This window comes from Felis catus, chromosome B2, assembly GCF_018350175.1.
Source record: "Felis catus isolate Fca126 chromosome B2, F.catus_Fca126_mat1.0, whole genome shotgun sequence".
In the NCBI taxonomy this organism is placed as follows: domain Eukaryota; kingdom Metazoa; phylum Chordata; class Mammalia; order Carnivora; family Felidae; genus Felis; species Felis catus.
The window spans coordinates 71,858,970-71,886,079 of NC_058372.1; the positions used below are offsets into that span (position 1 = coordinate 71,858,970).

General features: G+C 39.9%; 1 protein-coding gene across 4 annotated transcripts in view; it reads left to right on the forward strand.

Moving 5' to 3' along the window:
- BCKDHB (branched chain keto acid dehydrogenase E1 subunit beta) overlaps positions 1-27,110 on the forward strand; it is a 209,378-nt gene that overhangs the window by 8,965 nt on the left and 173,303 nt on the right. For all 4 annotated transcript variants that reach the window (XM_003986336.5, XM_006931864.4, XR_002157239.2 and 1 more), the window contains exons 2-3: positions 3,693-3,770; positions 10,245-10,313. In XM_003986336.5, coding sequence (XP_003986385.1) covers positions 3,693-3,770; positions 10,245-10,313 — 147 coding nt within the window. The remainder of the gene's footprint in view (positions 1-3,692; positions 3,771-10,244; positions 10,314-27,110) is intronic.

Sequence of the window (27,110 nt, forward strand, 5' to 3'; positions counted from 1 at the left end):
AAGGACTAGGCAGCTCCGAGGAGGGCCAGTGCTGAATGTGCTGGCAGAAACTTTGGTTTCTGAAAGTAGACCCTAACTTTCCATATCATAGCTGTGTATTTTTTAAAAATGTTTATTCTGAGAGAGAGAGAGAGAGAGAGAGAGAGAGAGAGAGAGAGAGAGAGAACATGAGTCGGGGGGGGGGAGGGACAGAGAGAGAGAGGGAGAGAGAATCCCAAGCAGGCTCTGTGCTTACAGTGCAGAGCCCAACGGGGGCTCAGTCCCACCAACCACGATGACCTGAGCTGAAATCAAGAGTCAGATGCTTAACCGACTGAGCCACCCAGGTGCCCCCATAGCTGTGTATTTTTATTTGTTCAGGATCTAACTACAAACATACTTACTGTTAAACATGCCCTGCTGTTGACCTGATTTATTTCTAGAGACTGCTCCTCGGGCACTCATTTGCCATTTTTGTCTTACATGCTCTAGCTGTGTGGAAGGCTTCTGTCTTCAATGCTACTGCATACTGAGTAGTTACTCAGAATAACTGAAGATGCCATAGCAGTATCACTTCTGCCTCATTCCCCTGCTCCTGCAGTCTGACTTTGAATTGTAACACTGGTAGATGTTTTATCCTACTGTATTTCTTTCTCTTTAAGCAGTCCATTAGCAATATGCTTTGTAGATTTTATCTTTATTGAACCAGCCTCAGATGTTCATTTGTGTGGTCGTTCCACAAATATTTATTGAGCACCTGCTACATGTCAGACATTGTTATGAGCACTAAGCATATACCTCTGATCAAAAACAGATAGGAATCCCTGACCTCTTACAGCTCATGTTCTATTGTGTTCCTATTGTATTCTGACCCTGCATTACCTGCCACTTTATCTTTGCAGCAGTGGTGGTAACCTATTTTTTCACATACTCTACTTAGGATAATTTCGAGTGAGTAGCTCACTTCTAGCCATAAAGCTGTGTCTTACCAATGGGTGCCCGTTAGCTTGTATCCTTGACTAGGGAAGTTGAACTGCTATGTATATTTTTGTTTTGTTATAACTTTTTATCTGGGAAAGAAGAGATGTCAGTCTGGTTTAGCAGCTTTTTATTAATATTGGTAATTGCATGATTGGGCAGCAGTGTTGAATAATTTTTAAGTGCTCATAGTTACATGTGCTACAGGCACATACTTTGTCATGAGGAACCATAGGCATGTCTTACCATGGTCATTAATGTAACCTGTAGGAGAATAAGTAATTCTAAGGGAAATAAATATTTAAAATGATGTTACCTGTGAATAATTTGTGATTTCTTCCTGACCCATTCACAGACCATACTGCCACTTTAAAAATAATTGGGAGTAGATGTTACTATATTAAAATTATTTAAATCTTTTAAAAGCATCTGGTAGAATAGCAGTTAATCCAACCCCCTAAAATTTTGAATCTATTTGAAAAATATTCAGAAGTAGACGTTTTTGTGCTTACATGGAAATAAAACCTTTAAATACTCTTATACATTGTTTTCATACAAGATGAGTCAATTCTTGGTGGTAATTAAGCAATACTTTCCAGATTTACTTGGTATGTTTTTTTATTGTTAAAGTCTTTGCTTTCTTTGTAACTAAAACTTGTTGAATAGCGATGAAATAAGATGTCTCGGAGGCATTCAGGATTAATTCAGATGGTCAGCATACTTGAAATAAATATCACCTTAGGTGTTTAGGCATTTTTATCCTCCTTAGCTCCTTAGCTATGAAAATCATAATAGACAAAAAAAAATTGCCTTTAGGAAATGTATGAAATGGGAGAAGGAATGGGAATATCATGGCAGTCAGAAAAAAAGTTTGCCCTAAACCATTATCATCTGATGCTGGGTACCAATAAACACTATTAAAGAGTTTTTATAGAATGGAGAAGGATTTAAGGCAAGCATCTATTTAAATGATATAGCCTTAGCCTGAAGAAAAATAAAGTTTGAAGTTATCACAGACATGTGGTTTGCTTATGTATCCTTTGGTGTAGATGGCATAACAATACTGTACTTTCTTGAATGAATTCCCATTATCCCCACCAAAAATAAGAGTAGAAACAGGACTTTATTCTTGGCACAGATGGCAGCAGGGCATTTTTGAGTGGATATTGCCAAGACTTGAAGCCTGGGCATTCAGCAGTGCAGAAGGGGTCAGAGCAGTTAAGAGAAGGTTGAATGTCAGTGGATATTGGGAGATGGAAGATGTCATAGATCAGAGCCTGCTGTGGATCCAGGCTGGGCTTGGGACAAAGATGAGTCTTCAAGAAAAGGGTGAGTGACCAGCATGTGTCATGGCCAGAGCGTTGATGGCAACAGCACTAGCTGTTGTGACTCACATTGTGAATTAGATCTTGGCTTTTGGGACACAGCAAGTTACCAAGGAGTACAGAGGTTAGATGGGACAGTAGTCAGGGTAATTAGTGGTATTCAAGGGATTTGCTAGCAGCATGGCTAGCTATGGGTTAACGTGAAGATGGCCTGTGGATCAGAGAAGATTCAGGCAGAAGCCTCTCTCCATCCTGAAGAGTACTTTTGGAGAGGAGCTGACCTAAAGTTCTGGGATGTCTGTAGGTCCTGGGCAGCACCAAGACTTAAAGCTCTAAAGTATGATGTTTCTGAGTTCCAACATTTGGAACTTTATTAAAGTTTTCTACCATTCAGAATAATGCCAAAGTCAAGATGAAGGGCATGGAAAAAGTCCAGATTCTAGTAATAAATAATTCATATTTGCTCAGCACTTACTGTGTTTGGGCACTGTTCTAACTTTACATGTATTGTTACATTTAACCATCCTATCTGTCTATTTAGGGAACTAGAAGTTGGCTTGCAGAGAGTCTACTTGAGCAGTGAGACAGTAGGAAGGACCAAGTCTGGTGTGTTGAGGCATGGGATTATAGTATTCTCTAAACACCAGCCTTCCTCATTGTTTTATGGCCCATGACCATTTGCTGTTACTGGCATATTTAACACGTGCCTTGAGTCACGTGTATTTGTCAGGGATTTATACACACACACACACACACACACACACACACACACACACACACACTTATGTAATCTTTATATACTTTTGAGAGAGAGAGAGAGAGAGAGAGAGAGAGAGTGTGTGTGTGTGAGTTGGGGAGAGGCAGAGAGAGAAGGAGACACAGAACCCGAAGCAGGCTCCAGGCTTTGAGTGGTCAGCACAGAGCTCAGTGCAGGGTTTGAACCCACAAACCTTGAGATCATGGCCTGAGCTAAAGTCAGACGCTCAACTGACTGAGCTGCCTAGGTACCCCTAGGTTTTATCTTCTTAACACCTGTCCAGAATATAATCTCAGACCACTTTCACTCTGGCTGGTTATCTTTTCTGGCTTTTATTTATGGTCTACACACACTTGGTGACTGGATTATATTCATTTTTCCTTTTTTATACTTGTTTTTTAATTGTTTAATATGTGTCACTTTTGCTTCGTCGTCAAGCTCCGAAGCCTGTATTACTTTTGTAATTTCTACAGAACCAGAATCATTGTGAATAATCCAATAAATTCACATAGTATATTCTATACTTTCTTTTCTACGTTGATTTTAATCATGTTGTAATCAACTGTTAAGAAACTGGTTATTTTTAATATACTTTACAATGTAGGAAATGTTACTTAATTTTTTTTTTTTTTTTTTTTTTTTAATTTTCACAGGGCAAACTCAGAAAATGAATCTTTTCCAGGCGATAACAAGTGCCTTGGATAACTCGTTGGCTAAAGATCCTACTGCAGGTAAAATTCCTTTCTGCTTGACTACGGTAGCTGTGTTAATTCAGAATCAAAAATTTGCTGGAAGTGTTGAGTCCGGAGCTCAGTAGTTAACATTACATTTACCTGATATTTTTTAAAAGATCTGATCAAATGATTAAGGTTATCAGATCATGCTATTAACACATTTTTTAAATTAATTCATGGTGAATTAGTTCTGATGTATATCTAACATCTTCAAGTCAACTTTTTTCCCATAGTATGTGTGCTTTTGATATTATATTAATACTTTCTGGATTAATACCTACTGGGTACTTCTGTTTCTCCAGCATATAAAAAAATGGGAAGTACCACTTCATTCAGATTTATGAATCTGTTTATGAAATGAAGATTTGATTCCATGCTTTCCTTTGAAATACATTGTCATTCAACTTAAGATATTTTGGAAATAACTGTAATAAATAAGTAGCTTATCAAATTTAATCATCGATATAAAAACAGTTGTCCTGCTGTATGTTTTCTAAATTTGATTGGCTTTACTTATATGTATTAGTATGTATAAATATATGTATATTTGGTATACCTTGGGCTTCCACTTGAAAATCCCTAGTTTTTATTATTAAGTTTTTTAAATGTTGTATCATTTGTTTTTGAGAGAAAGACAGAGTATGAGCAGGGGAGGGGCAGAGAGAGAGGGAGACACAGAATCTGAAGCAGGCTCCAGCTCCGAGCTGTCAGCACAGAGCCTGATGTGGGGCTCAAACTCACAAGCTGTGAGATCATGACCTAAGCCAGAGTCAGACACTTAACTGACTGAGCCACCCCGGTGCCCCTGAAAATCCCTAGTTTTAAGGTCAAGTGAAGAACGGGTTATTTTGTTAGGAGGAAGTAAGAACTATAATAGCGGATGATTAGATTTTGCTTTGTTTGAATGCTATCTGAGAATGATCTTGAGTAAATAAGGGTGAATTGTTTCCTTGAGGTTCACAGAGCTGGTCAGGTGCATATATAGGAATAGAATTCACCTCTGTGAACACCCATTTTTATTTTCTTTGCCTTGCTCACTATGTCCCACCATACTTGCCTCCTTTTACTTGATTTAAGTCCTTTTCCTATTTGTAACTGTTCTCTCAGCTTGGGATATTTTTCCTTCAGCCCTTCAGAGTGTTGACTTTTATTATATACCATATACGAAAGAAAACAACCATTGGCCAGACACTCAGGAGGCTGGAGTGTGAGTCATATTTCTGCCTCTTGCTTTCTTTCTGACTTGTCAAGTTACTTTACTACTTCTCTGGCCTCATTTTCTTCATGGGTAAAACAAAATGACATCCTAGATTGGTGGTTCTTAATCAGTTGGGATGATTTTAATCCCCCTTCCTCCTCTCATGTTTAACAAAGTCTCCAGACACTCTTGGCTGTCAGGACTGTGTGTGTGTGGGGGGCAACTGTCATCCATGGGATAGAGGGCAGGGATACTGCTGTATATCTACAATGTATAGAATAGGCTGTTACAAGAAAAGAATTATCCAGGGGAAGGAAAAAGGCATTGAAATCCAAGAGGCACAGAGAACTCCCTTCAGACGTAACTTGAATCGATCTTCTGCACGACATATCATAGTGAAACTGGCAAAATACAAGGATAAAGAGAAAATTCTGAAAGCAGCAAGGAGTAAACGTGCCCTCACATATAAAGGGAGACCTATAAGACTCCTGACTGATCTCTCTTTTGAAACTTGGCAGGCCAGAAAGAATTGGCACGAGATTTTCAGGGTGCTAGACAGAAAAAATATGCAGCCGAGAATCCTTTATCCAGCAAGTCTGTCATTTAGAATAGAAGGAGAGATAAAAGTCTTCCCAAACAAACAAAAACTGAAGGAATTTGTCACCACTAAACCAGCCCTACAAGAGATCCTAAGGGGGACCCTGTGAGACAAAGTCCCAGAGACATCACTACAAGCATAAAACATACAGACATCACAATGACTCTAAACCCATGTCTTTCTATAATAACACTGAATGTAAATGGATTAAATGTGCCAACCAAAAGACATAGGGTATCAGAATGGATAAAAAAACAAGACCCATCTATTTGCTGTCTACAAGAGACTCATTTTAGACCTGAGGACACCTTTAGATTGAGAGTGAGGGGATGGAGAACTATTTATCATGCGACTGGAAGCCAAAAGAAAGCTGGAGTAGCCATACTTATATCAGACAAACTAGACTTTAAATTAAAGGCTGTAACAAGAGATGAAGAAGGACATTATATAATAGTTACAGGGTCTATCCATCAGGAAGAGCTAACAATTATAAATGTCTATGCGCCGATACCGGAGCCCCCAAATATATAAAACAATTACTCATAAACATAAGCAACCTTATTGATAAGAATGTGGTAATTGCAGGGGACTTTAACACCCCACTTACAGAAATGGACAGATCATCTAGACACACGGTCAATAAAGAAACAAGGGCCCTGAATGAGACATTGGATCAGATGGACTTGACAGATATATTTAGAACTCTGCATCCCAAAGCAACAGAATATACTTTCTTCTCGAGTGCACATGGAACATTCTCCAAGATAGATCATATACTGGGTCACAAAACAGCCCTTCATAAGTTTACCAGAATTGAAATTATACCATGCATACTTTCAGACCACAATGCTATGAAGCTTGAAATCAACCACAGAAAAAAGTCTGGAAAACCTCCAAAGGGGCTTGGAGGTTAAAGAACACCCTACTAACGAATGAGTGGGTCAACCAGGCAATTAGAGAAGAAATTAAAAAATATATGGAAACAAACGAAAATGAAAATACAACAATCCAAACGCTTTGGGACGCAGCGAAGGCAGTCCTGAGAGGAAAATACATTGCAATCCAGGCCTATCTCAAGAAACAAGAAAAATCCCAAATACAAAATCTAACAGCACACCTAAAGGAACTAGAAGCAGAACAGCAAAGGCAGCCTAAACCCAGCAGAAGAAGAGAAATAATAAAGATCAGAGCAGAAATAAACAATATAGGATCTAAAAAAACTGTAGAGCAGATCAACGAAACCAAGAGTTGGTTTTTTGAAAAAATAAACAAAATTGACAAACCTCTAGCCAGGCTTCTCAAAAAGAAAAGGGAAATGACCCAAGTAGATAAAATCAGGAATGAAAATGGAATTATTACAACCAATCCCTCAGAGATACAAACAATTATCAGGGAATACTATGAAAAATTATATGCCAACAAATTGGACAACCTGGAAGAAATGGACAAATTCCTGAACACCCACACTCTTCCAAAACTCAATCAGGAGGAAATAGAAAGCTTGAACAGACCCATAACCAGCGAAGAAATTGAATCGGTTATCCAAAATCTCCCAACAAATAAGAGTCCAGGACCAGATGGCTTCCCAGGGGAGTTCTACCAGACGTTTAAAGCAGAGATAATACCTATCCTTCTCAAGCTATTCCAAGAAATAGAAAGGGAAGGAAAACTTCCAGACTCATTCTATGAAGCCAGTATTACTTTGATTCCTAAACCAGACAGAGACCCAGTAAAAAAAGAGAACTACAGGCCAATATCCCTGATGAATATGGATGCAAAAATTCTCAATAAGATACTAGCAAATCGAATTCAACGGCATATAAAAAGAATTATTCACCATGATCAAGTGGGATTCATTCCTGGGATGCAGGGCTGGTTCAACATTCGCAAATCAATCAACGTGATACATCACATTAACAACAAAAAAGAGAAGAACCATATGATCCTGTCAATCGATGCAGAAAAGGCCTTTGACAAAATCTAGCACCCTTTCTTAATAAAAACCCTTGAGAAAGTCGGGATAGAAGGAACATACTTAAAGATCATAAAAGCCATTTATGAAAAGCCCACAGCTAACATCATCCTCAACGGGGAAAAACTGAGAGCTTTTTCCCTGAGATCAGGAACACGACAAGGATGCCCACTCTCACCGCTGCTGTTTAACATAGTGCTGGAAGTTCTAGCATCAGCAATCAGACAACAAAAGGAAATCAAAGGCATCCAAATTGGCAAAGATGAAGTCAAGCTTTCTCTTTTTGCAGATGACATGATATTATACATGGAAAATCCAATAGACTCCACCAAAAGTCTGCTAGAACTGATACAGGAATTCAGCAAAGTTGCAGGATACAAAATCAATGTACAGAAATCAGTTGCATTCTTATACACTAACAATGAAGCAACAGAAAGACAAATAAAGAAACTGATCCCATTCACAATTGCACCAAGAAGCATAAAATACCTAGGAATAAATCTAACCAAAGATGTAAAGGATCTGTATGCTGAAAACTATAGAAAGCTTATGAAGGAAATTGAAGAAGATTTAAAGAAATGGAAAGACAATCCCTACTCATGGATTGGAAAAATAAATATTGTCAAAATGTCAATACTACCCAAAGCTATCTACACATTCAATGCAATCCCAATCAAAATTGCACCAGCATTCTTCTCAAAACTAGAACAAGCAATCCTAAAATTCATATGGAACCACAAAAGGCCCCGAATAGCCAAAGGAATTTTGAAGAAGAAGACCAAAGTGGGAGGCATCACAATCCCAGACTTTAGCCTCTACTACAAAGCTGTCATCATCAAGACAGCATGGTATTGGCACAAAAACAGACACATAGACCAATGGAACAGAATAGAAACCCCAGAACTAGACCCACAAACGTATGGCCAACTCATCTTTGACAAAGCAGGAAAGAACATCCAATGGAAAAAAGACAGCCTCTTTAACAAATGGTGCTGGGAGAACTGGACAGCAACATGCAGAAGGTTGAAACTAGACCACTTTCTCACACCATTCACAAAAATAAACTCAAAATGGATAAAGGACCTAAATGTGAGACAGGAAACCATCAAAACCTTAGAGGAGAAAGCAGGAAAAGACCTCTCTGACCTCAGCCGTAGCAATCTCTTACTCGACACATCCCCAAAGGCAAGGGAATTAAAAGCAAAAGTGAATTACTGGGACCTTATGAAGATAAAAAGCTTCTGCACAGCAAAGGAAACAACCAACAAAACTAAAAGGCAACCAACGGAATGGGAAAAGATCTTCGCAAATGACATATCGGACAAAGGGCTAGTATCCAAAATCTATAAAGAGCTCACCAAACTCCACACCTGAAAAACAAATAACCCAGTGAAGAAATGGGCAGAAAACATGAATAGACACTTCTCTAAAGAAGACATCCGGATGGGCAACAGGCACATGAAAAGTGTTCAGCGTCGCTCCTTATCAGGGAAAAAGAAATCAAAACCACACTCAGGTATCACCTCACGCCAGTCAGAGTGGCCAAAATGAACAAATCAGGAGACTATAGATGCTGGCGAGGATGTGGAGAAACGGGAACCCTCTTGCACTGTTGGTGGGAATGCAAATTGGTGCAGCCGCTCTGGAAAGCAGTGTGGAGGTTCCTCAGAAAATTAAAAATAGACCTACCCTATGACCCAGCAATAGCACTGCTAGGAATTTATCCAAGGGATACAGGAGTACTGATGCATAGGGCCACTTGTACCCCAATGTTCATAGCAGCCCTCTCAACAATAGCCAAATTATGGAAAGAGCCTAAATGTCCATCAACTGGTGAATGGATAAAGAAATTGTGGTTTAGGGGCGCCTGGGTGGCGCAGTCGGTTAAGCGTCCGACTTCAGCCAGGTCACGATCTCGCGGTACGTGAGTTCGAGCCCCGCGTCAGGCTCTGGGCTGATGGCTCAGAGCCCGGAGCCTGTTTCCGATTCTGTGTCTCCCTCTCTCTCTGCCCCTCCCCCGTTCATGCTCTGTCTCTCTCTGTCCCAAAAATAAATAAACGTTGAAAAAAAAATTTAAAAAAAAAAAAAAAAAAAAAAAAAAAAAAAAAAAAAAAAAAAAAAGAAATTGTGGTTTATATACACAATGGAATATTACGTGGCAATGAGAAAAAATGAAATATGGCCTTTTGTAGCAACGTGGATGGAACTGGAGAGTGTGATGCTAAGTGAAATAAGCCATACAGAGAAAGACAGATACCATATGGTTTCACTCTTATGTGGATCCTGAGAAACTTAACAGAAACCCATGGGGGAGGGGAAGGAAAAAAAAAAAAGAGGTTAGAGTGGGAGAGAGCCAAAGCATAAGAGACTGTTAAAAACTGAGAACAAACTGAGGGTTGATGGGGGGTGGGAGGGAGGAGAGGGTGGGTGATGGGTATTGAGGAGGGCACCTTTTGGGATGAGCACTGGGTGTTGTATGGAAACCAATTTGTCAATAAATTTCATATATAAAAAAAAAAAAAAAGAAAAGAATTATCCAGTCCAGAACGTCAGTAATGTTGAAGTTTAGAAACCTTATTTTAAACCTTTGATCTATTTCTGTTTTCTGCTTTAAAATGTAAACATTGAAATTACTTATTTTTCATTGTTAGTATGATTTAGGGATTATCAAATAAAATATGTTCTTTAAACATTGTTTTTCAGTAATATTTGGTGAAGATGTTGCCTTTGGTGGAGTCTTTAGATGTACTGTTGGCTTGCGAGACAAATATGGTAAGTTAACATCTTTATATATGAATAGTATTCCTGTATAACTTTTGTTTAAGTATCTTGAAAATAGAGAATATTCCTGTTGAATTGTTCGCCATATCTTTATTGTATAAATAGTTGTCGATTTTGTTTTTGCATTTGTTTTTTTCCATCCATAGAATCCTTTGGTCTAGAATTCTTCCAATGTGTTCTAACTGTAGCATCCCTGACCTGGTTCATATTACACATATTATGGATGCCAAAATAATCGTAGTTAAATGTATTGTTTATTATGTCATTCAAATCCAGGTAGCTTTCATCTCTTACTACTGCCTACCTTAGCCATTTTCACTTCCATTGCCTCTAGTTCAAGATTGTGCCTGATTGGTCTCTGTTAATAGATTTCATCTTTTATTACCTGTACTAATCACGGTTCTCCAGAGAATTAGAAGCATTAGGATATATCTGCATAACTATATCTATATATGTGTGTGTATATAGGTATTATATATGCATCTATATCTATTTGTATGTATATGTACCTCTGTATATTTATAATCTACGTCTATACCTCTATCTATATGCCTTTACCTATATCTATATTGAGAGAGAGAAATTTATTTTTTAAGGAATTGACTCACACAGTGAGGGGGCTGGCAAGTCTGAAATCTGTAGGGTAAGCCAGCAAGCTGGAAACCCAGGCAGCGTTTCTGTGTTGCAGTCTTCAGTCTGAATTTCTTCTTGTTTGGGAGACCTGCCTCTTCTCCCAAGGCCTTCAAATAATTGGGTGAGGCCCATCCGTATTATGAAGACTCATTCGCTTCACTGAAAGTCTACTGATTTAAATGTTAATCACATCTAAAAAATACTCTCATAGTAATATCTACGCTGGTGTTCGACCAAATAACTGGGCACCATCACTTAGCCAAGTTGACCCATAAATTAACGGTCCCATTATCCTTCCAGATATTTTACCTCGGCTGATCAATGCCTTTTGCTTGGCATGTGATTGATTTCTGTCTATTGCTTTCACTTACTTCATTTGACTCAGACTTCAAACTGTTAGAGTACATTTTGGCCCATCCCAGCACCCCCCACTCCTGCCCTGCCCTGACTTGCTGTGTAAGGAATGTATTTCAACTCCTTATTGTTAGGGGTGACTTTGAGGTGATTTGACTTCATTCATTTCTTCTCTGAGTCTTAACTGATCTGGAAGTCAGCAAAGCGCTTATGTTTAGGGGGAGGAGTTGACTCCTACCTTTCTTCTTACCTTTGCCACTGCCCTCTGAAGCTCATGGGTGCATGCAAGTAAGGAGGGAGGGTCTTTCCGATATTTTTTTCCTAATTGTTGTTCCTTCTTGTTCTACTCTTCTCTGAGGTTATATTATATTTGGATCCAAGATACCATGGCATGGCCCATCTTGTTTACCAGGAAGTCCTTTTCTCTTTATAGCAGGTTGATTTTCTGAGTCCTGTCCCTCTGTTGTCTCCTGTTTCTAACAGCTGTTTAGATTTTGAGATGGTTGGGCCAATCTCAACTACCACACACTATCTCAATTAGTTCCAGCGAATTCAGACTCCGACAAACTTTAGCTCTTAAAAAAAAATTAAAAACCTTTAAACATTTGATTTCAAAAGCAATGCATATGCATTGTAGAAAATATGGAAAATATAGAAAAGCATAAAGGAGAACATAAAAATTGCCCATACTTCTAAAGTATGAAAAAAAACAATGGTACCCATCTTGATGCACACACTTCTAGACCATATTTGAATATATCTGAGTATATTTGCATATAGTAACTAATGTTTAAAACATAGAATTATACTTTTGTTTTCTTCTTAGGATTTTCAGCTCTATTTACATTGCCCATCAGTCTTTACATGCTGTTTACTTTATGCACTGGAGCCCTTAGCGCATTAATTATGGTTGTTCTAAATTCCTGGTCTGGTAATTCCAATCCCTGCCATGTCTGGTTCTGATGCTTACTCTGTCTCTTCGAATTGTGATTTTTGGTTTTTGGTTTGCCTTGTAATTTTCTCTTGATAGCTAGACATGATGCACTGGGTAAAAGGAATTGCTGTACATAGGCCTTTAGGGATGCGGGAGTGAGGTGTATGGGGATGGGAAGCATTATATAGCCTTGTGATAGGTCTAAGTCCTTTATTGAGCCGATGCCTGTAGACTGTGAACTTCACAAGTGTTTTTTCTTCCCTGTCAGGTGGGACAGGATGGATGGAGCTGAGTAGAGTTGGCCATTTTCCTTTTCCCATGTCAATTACACTAATTATACATACCCAGCAGATTAGGCTCTAGTCAACTGGTTTCACTTGAGGTCAGGCCTTTTTAAGAAGGAGGTGCTGTGGGGCACGTGGGTGGCTCAGTAGGTTGAGTGTCCAACTTTGGTTCAGGTCATAAACTTGCAGTTTGTGAGTTCAAGCCCTGCATTGGGCTTGCTACTGTCAGCTCAGAGCCCACTTCGAATCCTCTGTGCCCTCACTCTCTGCCCCTCCCCCGCTCATGCTCATGCTCTCTCTCAAAAATAAGTAAACATTAAAAAAAAAAAAAAAAAGGGAGTGCTGTGGCAAGTTTCAAAATGGCTCCTTGTCCACTTCCCCAGCTGGAAGCAACAGGGGATTTTTCTCCGATGTTTATCAGAGCTCCTGGAGGAGAGCCTCATAGAACTGTGGAGGCCTCTCTGTGACTGGATTCCTTGGAATTTTTAACTCTCAGACTTGTACACACTGAACCTCCATCAATTCCTCAAGTACAGTTCAAGTTTTCCTATCCTGGCACTGGCTCTTGCAGTGGTTTTTGCTCGTCAGTCTCTGCTCTGGTAAGTCAAGATTCCCTATATTCATCTGTCTGTCTCTTTAGTCTTGAGGACAACAGTTTGCTCTGTGTCGTCCCTTGCCTTGTGGGCAAGAGTTGTTGATTTTTTAGTCTGTTCAGCTTTTCGCTTGCTGTTAGGACAGAGTGGCTACTTCCAAGCTCTTTGCATGTGGAACTGGAAACCAGAGGTCAAATTATACTTTTGTTTACTTAGTCTTGTCTACATCTGGTGTAGCTGTGCTTCTGAGAAGATTCTAGCCCTCACTAGTCTGTCTTGCCTTAGCCAATGTGGTAACATGCCGAGCGCTTGTTTAAGCTGGCGAGTCTTCTGTTGGTTGTCTGCCAGGTTCTCTCTCATCCATGGTGCTCTTCTCACTGTACCCATTCTGTCTGGGGCATTTCATCCACGTCCCCCGCTACTCACACACAAGTGACTTCAGATTTTCTAAATCCAGTCTAGACCTCTGGCTTGGGCTTCAGATCTGTGTATTCATTGTTCCACGGTACACCTTCACCTCAGTGTTCCAGCCACTTCAAACTCAGCATTTCCAAACTCCGGTTTTCAAACTCCACCCAGCAAATCCACGGCTCCCACTGCATTTCCTGTCTCAGTGAACATACCACTATCCATTCAGTTACCTGAGCCAGAAACTGGGGGAATTCTAGTCTCTTCCTCCTTTCTCATTCTTCACCCCCAGTCACGTCCTACAAATTCATCTTCACAGCTTGTCTCTGATATGGTCTCTGTATTCTTGCTTCCCTGGTCTGCTTTCAGATCCTTAATCCTCCCTGCTTGGACATTTTTACCCCTTTTCTTAGCAATCACCCTCCCTCCAGTCCCTACTTTGCTGTGATAATTCTAAAAGGCACATTTCTTGGTGGGATGTACAAAAGACTGAGCTCTGCCCTCTACCTACCTACCTAACCTCATTCATTGTATTCTTTTTTTTTTAATTCATTTTGTTCTTTAAAAAAATTATATTTTATGTTTATTCATTTTTGAAAGACAGAGAGAGACAGAGCACAAGCAGGGGTGGGGCAGAGAGAGAGGGGGACACAATCTGAAGCAGGCTTCAGGCTCTGCGCTGTCAGCACAGAGCCCGACGCGGGGCTCGAACTCACAAACGGTGAGATCATGACCTGAGTCGAAGTCGGACGCTCAACCGACTGAGCCACCCAGGCACCCCTAATTCATTTTATTCTTTACCCGTATTGAATTGCTAGATGTTTTCTCTGAGCCTCTGCCTTTTGTTCCATCTCTCTTCCTTTGCACACACCATTTGGATCTTTCTCTCCCATCTGATTACTTGGTAAGCTCCAATTTTGCCTTCAGAAGCTTCCTCTCTGGAGTTCTTCCTGACCCTCTCAAGCAAACCCAAGTGCTAGTTTTCACTGTTCAGATTTCATGTTTTTCACATATTGCAGGTTGCATTGCAGTTGCGTCCCTACCAGATCTCTGCAGCGGACAACTTCAGGAAGGCAACAGATATTTAAGTCATCTGTGCATCCCTAGCTCCTAATATTGTGTCTGGCAGTACTTATTAAGTGAATGTGGTTCACCCTCTCACCAAGACAGTGGCCTATTGCCTGGGAGAGGGGATTTCCTTATCTCCCTTTAATGATGTTGGTTAGTCTGATTATTTTTCTTTTAAAAAGGTTAAAACAAGGCGAAACTCTCACTTGAAAAAGTCCTCTACTCCTAGAGGGCACCTGCAGATTTATGTTTCTACGACAGGGGGTTGAGCTAATTAAGGGCTAGCTTTTAGCTTTATTGCCAGCAGCTGCTGTGAGTTTTTCTAAGTACTCTAGGACTATGACTTGAAGTTTTGAATAATTCCAGGTTGATCAGTGTGAACAATTAAATCACCAGCTCTGTGTAATGAGAAGGAGTGAGCTTCAATTTTTAAGAGTAAAGAATAAAGGGAATGGTGGAGAGAAATATATTAAAATAGAACTTTTTCTGTATTAAAAAAATGGCATGTATCTTTTAAAAATAATTCTCTGCCCTTTTGAGTACAGGCCAGGGTGTTTAGCTATACAGAGGCATGTTTGTATTTTTTGAAGTTAAAAGCATTTGTATTTAAAAGATTATATTGATATAGTTGAATGCATTGCTTTAAATGGCATAGCAAAGAACATCTTGCAAGGAATTGTTTAGCTTTCTGGGGAGGAGCTGAGTGTTGAGAGAATGGATCACAGTCGGTAGGTGGCAGCCTACACTTTGAAATGACACTGTCCTTGTTGGCCTGGTACCAATACCCTGGAACTGCCGAGGAGCCTTTTAAATTCCATCAGAAGGGAGAATTTGAAGAATTGCAGGTTACTGACTTACTACTGTGATGCTGAATGCTACTTAATATTAAAGAGAAGGAGCTGTGTAATTAGGGACCATGCTGTTAAAAAAAGAGAGAGAGAGAGAGCGAGAGAGCTCTTTTGTACTCCAGACAATCCAGATGGGTGAGTTCACACCACTCAACCATTTTTCTCCTTCCTTATCCTTTGATGGAACAAAATAATAGGGGTGGTTTGAAAACTGAAAATAGATAGTTTGACCTCTTTGACACATGGCACACCAAATGCCAGCTTTAGCCTCTTTAAGCAAGGGATCCCTTGCTTGGGAGAACAGTTAGAACTAGGTGTGTTCTAGGGAAACAGTGGGTAGGAGAGGGCAATTCAAAAAGTAGTTGATTTTTTAGGGTATGTATGATTTTATGTTGAATGTCACACATCCTTTCATTTATGTAAGATTCCACGTGTCATACAAAATCTGTCCTCATTATTGTCCTTCTCTATATTGTCTGTGTTTTATTCACGTAACCCTTTGGTATGTCAGGTTTAGTGTACGTTTTTATTTAATACTATTCTATATGAATGTGAACATTGCTGGGCTGTGGTTCGTAAGGCTCTGTTTTGGTTCACTTATTGGGGGAAACTTAGGTGAGAAAAGGAATAGCAGAGGACTTGCCGAAGTAGTCTGTTGGCCCAAACATCTGCCTTTTCATGGGATTTGATGGTTTTCCATTACGATATTCATTCCTGTACACCACAACTGTGGCCTGTCCTAGCAGCTTGGGAAAACGAATATAACCACTTGTTTGTTTTCCTATGTAAATATCATAGAAATTGTATAACCAGACACTTCAATACACTGGATTCAGGAAGGAAAACTAGGGCAGGCATGTGGAGAAGATATGTTCTCCTCTATAATATGCCAGTATTTAGGAGTTGATTTTCAGCCTCTGTGGCCTCATCAGTAAAGGAAAGAGCTAGATGTTCCTTATGAGCTCATATTTTGGTATTCTTTGTGATTGTGTGTCTCTTTCAAAAGAGGAGTACATTTGCTTTATGTTTCAATTTCCTTTATATTTAAGGGTTTTAGGAGTATAGCAATTGTTCTGTCCTTTGAGAATCATGAGCACGTTAGGCCCTTAATTTTCTCATAAGTCTTTTTCCAGTATAAGTTTTAAATTTGGGGGATGAAAGGAAAAATCTTTTGACAAGTCTCTAATACTTTTATGTGAATTATGAAATTAACCTCTTCAACAGCAAAAGTGACCTTCTGCAGAGAAAGGGTTACTTGGGTGATAATCATCCTCGCGGACATAATGTCAGGAATATCAATCTGTGAAAGAACGCTTGGCTTCTAGGCAGTTGAAACTAATTTTACTGAAGCAAAAACTTGGTAAAATAATGGCAATTTCTAGGGAAATGCAGTACGTGATTTATTTTCCCTATGAAGTGTATACATTTATGACTTCATAGCAGATTGAACACCAGACGTAGGTTGTAAGATATTTAAATGTTCCATGAATTTAGAGTAAAACCAGGTATTGAGATGGTGTAAACTTTTTTCCTAATATGCTTATTAAAAAATATTTTAAAAGAATTGTTAGCTTTAAATGTCTTTCTTCCCAAAAGTCAAGCACTTTATATTGCTCTTGGTATTACAAGGCCCTTTGTTTTCTATATAAAAAAAAAAATTTTTTTTTAACGTTCATTCATTTTTGAGAGAGACAGAGTGTGAGCAGGGGAGGGACAGAGAGGGAGAGAGACACAGAATCTGAAGCAGGCTCCAGGCTCTGAGCTGTCAGCACAGAGCCCGATGTGGGGCTCAAACTTACAAACTGTGAGATCATGACCTGAGCTGAAGTTGGACGCTTAACTGACTGAGCCACCCAGGCACCTCACATGGATGAGAGCCTCTAAAAGTACACATTGGATAGACTAGATTAAAAATAAAATAATATAAAATAAAAGGATTTTAAATGTGTCCTTTATCTCTTTTTTCCAGTTGAAGGAGTTACCCTAGAAAATGGGATGAAAATATTATTGAGATATACTTCATTTACATTTGTTTTCCTTATAAATTGTTTTGATGTTCTTTTGTGAATTTTCATCCCCAGAAGACTTTAGAATCTACTAAAATTAGAATTGGTACAAGTTGTTATTGTATTTTAATTTATCTAAAAATCAAAATCATGTCTCACAATTGGCATGTTGACCAGTGTCTTAACAAATAACATTTAAGGGGCGCCTGGGTGGCGCAGTCGGTTAAGTGTTCGACTTCAGCCAGGTCACGATCTCGCGGTCCGTGAGTTCCAGCCCCGCGTCGGGCTCTGGGCTGATGGCTCAGAGTCTGGAGCCTGTTTCCGATTCTGTGTCTCCCTCTCTCTCTGCCCCTCCCCCATTCATGCTCTGTCTCTCTCTGTCCCAAAAATAAATAAACGTTGAAAAAAAAAATTAAAAAAAAAAAACCAAATAACGTTTAAGAAAATAAGATTGAAGGGACACCTGAGTGGCTCAGTTGGTTAGGCAGCCTTCACCTCAGGTCATGATCTCTCGGTCTGTGAGTTTGAGACCCTGGTTGGGCTCTGTGCTGATAGCTGGGAGCCTGGAACCTGCTTCTGATTCTGTGTCTCCCTCTCTCTCTGCCCCCCCCCTGCTTGCTCCTCTGTCTGTCTCTCAAAAATAATAAACATTTAAAAAAAAAAAAAAGAAAATAAGATTGAATATATTTTGTAGACTATCAGAGCTGGAATCAGTCCGGTGATTCTCAACTGGGGGTGATTTTGCACAACTGGAGACAGGAGTCTAGAGACATGTTTGTCACAACAGGGGGTTGCTACTGGCATGTAGTAGGTAGAGGTCAGAGATACAGAGGTGTTACAGTGCACAGGGCAGCCCCTCCGTCCCATAATGTCAATAAAGCTGAGGTTGAGAAACCTGGATCTAGTCCTCCACATAATCTAGAAACTGAAGTTCTGAGAAGTTAGATAGTACCAAACTGTTGAGTGGTGAGTGAGTGAGCCAGATCCCAAGCTCAAGCTTCCCAGAACCCGGTTCTGAGCTTTTTGCATTATGTTGTTTTTCTTTCTACTTGTAAATGAGCGACTCTTATAAAACATGAAGAATGGAAGGAATATATAAGGAATTTTAATGAACAATGCTTAAGGGCTTTGATTTGAGTAGGAATAACCCATCAGTAGCCATCAATAACCCCTATGAAAAAGTTCTTAAAAATTCTTTTTGTGATTCTTTTGTGAACACGTTTTCTGATGAGTGCATTAAGTTGTTCTGGGATGGCAGCTGCTGCTTCAACTAGTTCTTCTGTTTTTCCATAGCTGATCAAACAGTAAATGTTAGAGCTGCCAACAGGTGTTCTCTTTGACATTTTGAACATCCGAGTGTAATGCCCTTAAGCCAGTTTTCCTCAACCTTATTTGACAATGGCAGGCTTTTAAAATTATCAAATATGAGCACCAACAGGGCTTAGGAGATAGGCTTGAATTGAAGGAGACCAGAAAAAATGGGATTATAGGTCATTATTGTCAGAACCTATAAAAATAAGTCATATTTTTGTAAACATCACAAGAATTAGAAAAATGAAACTATATTGAAAACACGTTAAGGAGAGTGAAAGATCCTTGGTTTTACACTTTCACTGTCCAGTATGCCATATATCATATGTCCTTAATATTAAGGATGATGCTGTGAAATTAGCTTCCGATTTAAATCTGGTGTCAAGTCTTATGAATCTCCTCTTCCAGACTGGTACCTTTTTTTTTTTTTTTCTTTTTTTAAGATTTTATTTTTAAGTAATCTCCACACCCAATGTGGGGCTCGAACTCATAACCCCAAGATCAAGAGTCTCATGCTCTACTGACTGAGCCAGCTGGGCGCCCCAGACTGGTACTTTTGACAATGGGAAGTACACACACTTTTCTTCAGTATTTAGTATTTCTTGAATGTGGAGGCAGTAGATATTATTAATTGTTTTATTTTGGACAGCTCACTTTCTAACTTTTACATATTGCAGCCGGTGATTTTTTTTTTTTTAACCTTTCATATATTCAGAATTGCTGCTTATTTGATTCAAATATACTTTTGGAATTATAAGGTTTTTCTTTTTAGATCTCAGAAAGTATCAGGGATGAAAGGGGGTCAGCAGGATAACAATTCTCATATACATTTCAGATTGTAGATCTGGGAGTCCCTCGCCCCCCCAATTCTGTGCTGTTCAGCTCGAGGAAGCCAATCACAAGCCCATTAAATTACAATTGAGAATGCTTTTCCCTCTAGAAGTAGCTTGCCTGATGGGCATGTTAACCCTGTGTTGACACTGCTCTCAGATATTGAGCTGTTATTGTCACTTACCTGAGGTCACATACCTGTCTCAAGAGGTTTGAATCTAAGTGCGTAGGTTGTTACATAGGTCTACAGTCTGTGCTTCATTTCTAACTTGTAATTCCACTGTCTAGTGACTTCAGTGCAATTAGAAATTCATGTAATAATTAAATTCACCAGGAAAAATGATTTTCCAGTCCAATTGGAAGTAGCCAGTACAAACAGCCCCGCATGGAAGATAGCCTTAATGTCATTTGACAGGTATTTGTTGAACGACCGTATGTAAAGTCCTAGAGGATTGGAGCGAGTGCTTTGTTTTCTGTTCCCGTTTAGTGTAGATGAAATTTCTTGGTTGCTTTGATTGGCAGAGTGGATAAGGGATCAGTTAGGTAAAGGTTGGCAAATGTCATGTGCTAAGGAATCACTTGGGAAGCTTGTTGGACAAAAAGTTTTCAGTTTCCTAGTGAGCAGCTACACCCAAAGGCAGCTTTAGCAATGAAGTGCTTGACCTTCTCTGGTGGCGTCCTGCCATCCCTCTCCCCCCGAGGTCCTCTGGCCACCAGCCAGAAATGGTGGCATCTGGCCAACCTTAAATTAGCCAAAAGATTCTTTTTCTGCAGTTTTGGCTCCGGGACACTCAAGCATCATTGGTAATAAGGGATTTCTCCCACTCTCAATTTCTGGGCACGCTGCTCATTTAACCCTCATGTTTTCCTCTTCTGGTCTCTGCCAACGGGGAGTCCAGCAGAAACAAAGACACTAGTTTCTAAGCCAGAAACACAAACATGGTATTACATTCTTAATTAATCAAGACCCTGTAGCTGCTAAATTTGAGCGTTTTGTTCTGGAAGACGTGGGGGCTCCTTAAAATTCGAAAGGAAACTTTTAAATCACTTTGGAAACATGTTAATTCTTAACAGGGAGAAAGGAACATTTAAATGGCATACACCATTTTATATCTATTCAGATCTAAATTGAATACTGATAGGTAGACATTAAAGAGAGAAGTTCTGTAGCATTCTCAACCAACAGTTTCCTAAGTCTGATAGGGCAAATCAGTCATTTGTCTGAAGAAGTCACCTTTTTTTTTTGTCAAAGCTTCTGGAGGTTCCTCCCAAGGACCATGTAGCCGTTGAGCTTTTCATTGTTCTGTTTTTAATTCTATAATATTAATTCTGTAATTAATATTTTAATTATATAAAATAATTACTTTTCTACTTTCAATATTGAAGGTTGCAACTCTGCTCACAGTGTGTTTTAACTCTGTATATAAAAAGAGAAAAGTTAGGGGCACCTGGCTGGCTCAGTCAGAGGAGCTTGCAACTCTCGATCTCGGGTCGATGGTTCATGTCCCACGTTGGGTGTCGAGATTACAAGACAAAGACAGAAAAGGAAAAAAAAAGGAAAGTTAGATACTGTGGCTACAATGACTGCACTTCTGTTCAGAAATGGTGAAGAGCTGTAGGTCCACTCTTCTCACTGCAAGACATGGAGCTAACGTGTCAGGATTTCCTTGTTCAGTTTTGTTTTTTTTAGGTCCCCTTCTGGTATTATTTGTATCTATTTGTGGTTTCTAGCAGAGGCTTTGTTCAATAGCAACAGCCTCTCCTCCCTAATTCTGCTAAAGGATTCGGCCCAGTGGGTAGCATTGGATATATTTTCTCCCTTCCAGATCACACGGCATCTGTCCCCCCCGCCGCCTTCTCGTGGGTCTCCTTTTGGAGGCTTTAGTGGTTTGTCACAGTTTGGCCTTGCCTGTCCTTTTCTTGCCATCACTATGTGTGCAGCCCTAAGTGGCCTGATGTCCAGCCTCTGGAGGACAGCAAAAAAGGCAATGAACAGGCCTCGGTTGATGGTGCAGGATCTGTGGTTCCTGATTTTGCTAATGTTGAGGTCTCAGGGGTGCTTGAGGTGACTTTAATCTTCACAGTTTCCCCAAACCACCTCATGCATACATAAAATCTAAGTTAAAACAGCAGGGTAGCTAGGAAAATGTAAGATTAGGACAAGCTGTCTGGCTCTATTCTCCAACCACAATGCTTCTCCTAAGCCTCTCCTATATAGATATTCTGGAGTCTCTGCTGCCTGGCAACTCCACCAGTTTTCTTTGTTTGGGTCAGTTTTATAGTTTCTGCAGAACTGGAAGGTTGCCACTCAAAACAGCCCTGCGTCCCTTCAAGCATGTGATCTGGATTGCGAGGCCAAGTGCTCACAAGTAACGAAGGGATAATGAAGGCAGCGGTGGGCGGGAGCGTGCTCAGCAGAGAAAGGCCCCCATTGACGCTTACCATTGCTACATTGAGCGGTGGGCGCAGGAAGTAAGTGCTTACTGTTAAAGTGTCCTCCAAACGTTGTCTTGGGCTAAGGCACTTCTTTACTATGTCCTGGGATTACTCAGATTATTTTCCTATGACCAGTTTACGGTGCCTTAAGAGTTTGTCAGAGATGCCATTCCAGGAAGGTAGATGCCTTTCAGTTGTATGTGTACAACACGTGGGATAAGTATTTGAAGTGGGTCTCCAGACAGCAGCAGCACTGTTCACAGGTGCTTCTCTGCCTGGCCCTGTGTTGCAGGACACCCCAGAGATTCGGGTCTCACCCCAGAGATTCTGGGTTACTGCTCTGGGTGCGGCCAGGGTGTTGGAGTTTTAAAAGGTCCCCAGGTGATTCAAATGTGCAGCCAAGTTTGAGAACTACTGCTCTAGAAGGTACTAAAACTTTTAAGATGTGGTCTTTGCCTTTAAGGAAATCCCAGTACACTTACTGGGCCAAAGCATAATTACATGGTGAGTAAAATAACAGTGTAAGAATGAAATAACAATATAAAACTATGTAAGAAGGTGCCTAGTAACTTTGTTTCTTTTATTTAGGCCAGAATTTAAATGCCAGGGGGTGAACTAAGTGGTGCACTGGGAGAGTTTTTATAGAAAATGGCACCTGAAAGTTCTGGAAAAAGAGAGAATTGAACATAAGCATCTATTTTTGTTCCTTCCCTAAACCCCACTAAAATGTTAGGGGATCCTCTTTTGTAGACGCCTAAATCTACAAGGATGGGGAGAGTGGGATTGGAGACCACGTGAACAAAGTGTTGGAATCTGGAAGGTAAAGGGCTTAATAGGCTTGGAAAAACAGAACCTGGAAGGGGCAGTGGAGTGGCCAAGAACCAGCCCAATTTATGTTGCACAATTACCCAAAGGCTCAGGAATTGGCAACACCAAGTTCCTCTGGGAATAGGGATGAAGGGAATGATGCTCTTGAATAAGGAAAATTGGTCGAAAGTGTTTTTCAGAAGCTCTTAGATCTCCACCACCAGGCAGCATCCTAGAGGTTATTCTCCATGGGGAGGGTAGGTATAAATGCACCTAGAGGTAAGGGAGGCTGGGAAATGTAGTCTTTATTCTGTGTGGGCGTGTGCTCAGCTAAAACCATGGGGTTCTGTCACTGTAGAAAGTAGAAAAAAGGGAGAATGTATATTGGGGGTACCTAGCGGTCAGTACCATGCTTACATGTACAGGTATTAGCTACATTAGTATAACATTAGTAATAGTGATGATTAATAGCAGCAAATTCTTTTTTTATTTGTATTTTATTTTTTAACAATTCTTTTTTTTTTTAATGTTTGTTTTTGAGAGAGAGAGAGAGAGAGAGAGAGAGAGACAGAGCACGAGCAGGGGAGGGGCAGAGAGAGAGGGAGACACTGAATCTGAAGCAGGCTCTAGACTCTGAGCTGTCAGCACAGAGCCTGACGCGGGGCTTGAACTCTCAAACTGTGAGATCATGACCTGAGCCAAAATCAAGAGTCAGAGGCTTAACCAACCGAGCCACCCAGGTGCACCAGCAACAAACTCTTAAGATGCTTTCTGTGTGGCCAATGCTGTCCTGGGAACTTTATGTATCTTAACTCATCTAATTCTCACAATCCTATGAAATTCTATTATCCCATTTTGCAGATGTGGAAACTGAGGCACAGAGAGGATAAGTAACTTCCTCAAGGTTTCACAGTTATGACCAGGCCTACCACTTCATCTTTCTGTGATTAAACCTGACATTGTGATTAAGTTTCAGAAAAACCTGATTGCCAGTTAATATTGTTTAATATTCTGGTTTTGTGTTCTCTTTGGAAAAAAAAATGATTATACTGACATATGCTTGATAAATATAAGGAATTAATGCTAGTTTTATAAGACTATATTATGTGTGCACAAATTCAAATAACATTAAAATACAAATTTAATTTAACATTTGAAGTCTTAGTTTTTCCTGTTTAAAATGGGTTCATACAGTTTGAATACTATTGTAGAAAGTGGCGAATGACATAATTAAACTGGTAATTTAGAAGGTGACTCTGGCCACAGCATGGGGAGCTAGCTGTGAGACTAAAGGCAGGGAGCCCAGGTGTTCTTAAACTTGAGCATGCATCAGAATTACCTGGAAGGCTTGCCCAAGCACAGATTACTGGGCCCTACCCCAGAGTTTCTGGCTCAGTAGGTCTCAAGTGGGGCCCAAGAATTTTTACTTCTTTTGTTTTTAAATTTTTTTAACATTTATTTAATTTTGAGAGAGAAAGAGAGTATAAGCAGGGGAAGGGAAGAGAGTTAGGGAGACAGAGGATCCAAAGCAGGGCCTGCACTGACAGCAGAGTCTGATGCAGGGCTTGAACTCATGAACCATGAGATCGTGACCTGAGCTGAAGTGGACGCTTAACCAATTGAGCCACCCAGGTGCTCGCCAAGAAGTTTTACGTGTAACAGGTTTCCAGATGGTGCTGCTACTGCTGGTCTGAAGACCACAGTTTGAGAACTGTGGTATCTGAGTGGTAATGAGAATGTAATGTATGGCAGTGGGGGGAAGATGAAGTCAGGAAGGGGGGCAGTGAAGTCAGGGAAGAACTGATGAGACTTGCCATTCTTTGGAAGCTGGGACAAATGGAAAGGAAAGAACCTAGGGCTGTTGGCAGGGGTTAAACATTGAATGAAAGATAGACTGAGAAGTGTTGATTGGGTATGCAATGAAGAGCCCATTGGTGACTTGCTGACCTAAAGAAAATTTTCGTGGCAAAGGGGGGTCCGAAATAGACTACTGAGGCTTTGAGGAGCTAATGATTATCCTGTTCCAGCATATAGAATTTAGAGTTCTTTAATTTTGGAGCCCTGGACTATGCTGTGTATCATGGCTTATTTTAGCTGGACATCTGGTTTGGACCAAACTAAAGGCTTCCATCATGTTATGCATCATGATACTGTCTGGCTTTCCTCCTGACCTTTTGTTTAGAAATAGATCTGACACTAAAAAGTGTCCAGTTTATTTGAAGTGAAACTCCCCCTTTTGCATATGTGCGTATTAGTTTTAGATCAATGTGGAAACCGTTTTCCTTGCATTTTATTATGTATAGTGACTTTCAAGCTCTATCTGCTTCTTGCATCCTGCTTCTGGATCTTCAAAAGAACTCAGATTTAAGGGGCACCTGGGTGGCTCAGTTGATTAAGCAGCCAACTTTGGCTCAGGTCATGGTCTCACGGCTTGTGGGTTCGAGCCCCATGTTGGGTTCTGTGCTGGCAGCTCAGAGCCTGGAGCCTGCTTCAGATTCTGTGTCTCCCTCTCTCTCTCTGTCCTTCCCCCACTCACTCTTCTCTCTCTCAAAAATAAATAAACATTAAAAAAAAAAAAGAACTCAGATTTAAAACTAGATATTGTCAAGTTCTGTTGGCTTTACCCTGGGTTTTCTCTCACTACTGTCCCTAGCATAGTTCATACGTACTTAGTACCTTTGATCTGAATGATTATAATATTTGTCATAAGAGCCTTTGTTCTCACTCTCCTCCCCACTCTAGTTCATATTGTGTACATCTGTGAGTTTTCCCAGAATGCAGTTCTGATCACACTATATCCTTCCTTGAAACCTTCCCCATGTTTGGTACTAAAGTCCAGTATTCTTAGCTTAGCATTTAAGATCTTAAGTGATTTGGCTTTGACTTTTCTTTCCAACATTAGTTTCCCTCCCCCATATTCTTGGCTGCATCGCCAGTTGTACCCATGGGGAAGTCTTCCCTGGGCTTCAAATCTGATTTATGCTACCAGACCTAGCACATCTTCCTCACAGCCTTCGCGACCTAGAAGTCATTTCTCTTAGTTATTCTCATCGGTTTCCATCTAGTGCTGCATCCATAACTCATCATGTTTATTTTGACCCCTGTTTTACTTGTACATAAAATTCATTTTCATATCTCTTGTGATGCTCGTAATAGTGACACAGAAGTTGTTTGAATGAATGGAAAAAAGGGAAGCCAGTTGTCATGATCTAGTGCGAATAAAGTGGTGATTCGTTTAACTGACACAGTAAGAGTGTTGCATACCAGCAAATGCCTTTTACTGGAATTTTCTAATGCTGCTGCGAGTGAGGCTCTAAGGGGACTTTGTAATGTTTTTTGGTCAGAAGTCTTTTATTTAACTGACTAGTTTTTGGTTGTTCTAGATAGTTTAGTGAGCTGAGTAGCATCCTTATTGTAAGATGTCCCTTTTCCATTATCCTGTTTATGGCAAGCTTGGTAAGCATTACCCAGAAGACACATGCATGTATAAGTACACATGTACATACATAAATTCACACATTTTTACCTGAGATAAATATGCTGACGAACCATGTTTTTCCACACAGTAGATACTAGTTAGACGGACTAATGGATTCACTAGCCTGATTAATGATCTGGACCAGTTATTTTTTGCCTTTTGATAAATTCCATTGTTTTCTGATTCTGCTTTCATTTACTCATTGGAGTGTGAACTAGAAAAGTGCTTTCCATAAGTGAATAGATTATAGAAGTGATGCAGGGTTTGTTGGGTATGATTGATTTTAGAGGAAGAAACATCTAGAACTAGCATAAGAAATTGTAATGCTGTAAATTATAAAAATCATAAAACATTTCATATTTAGAATAGAATGACATAATTGAATTTTCAAAAATAACTGGCTTTAATTTTGACTGAATATCAATCATTTGGGGCTTTTAAATTGTGTTACTTTGGGGACCATATTAAGGATCATAATTACGGTATCTCTGTGTATCTCTGCCTGTGTACGTATATTGAATTAGTTTCTATAGCAGTGAGACTCACAGATATTTTTAAAAGAGCTGATAGTGAATGTTTATTTTCTGGTTAAAACCGGTTCTCGATTCTCTTGAGCTTTATTTTATTAATAGCTCTTCAATTTGGACTTAGAATTGGTTTAATGTCAACTTTCTCCTGTTTACAAAGGGGAAAGCTCATTTATTTTTCATGCTTCTTTGTCATGTTGTTCCCTTTGCTTCTGAGAAAAGGGCACCAACCTATTTAGATAGGGAAGTTTAGGCTATTTATAAAGCTAG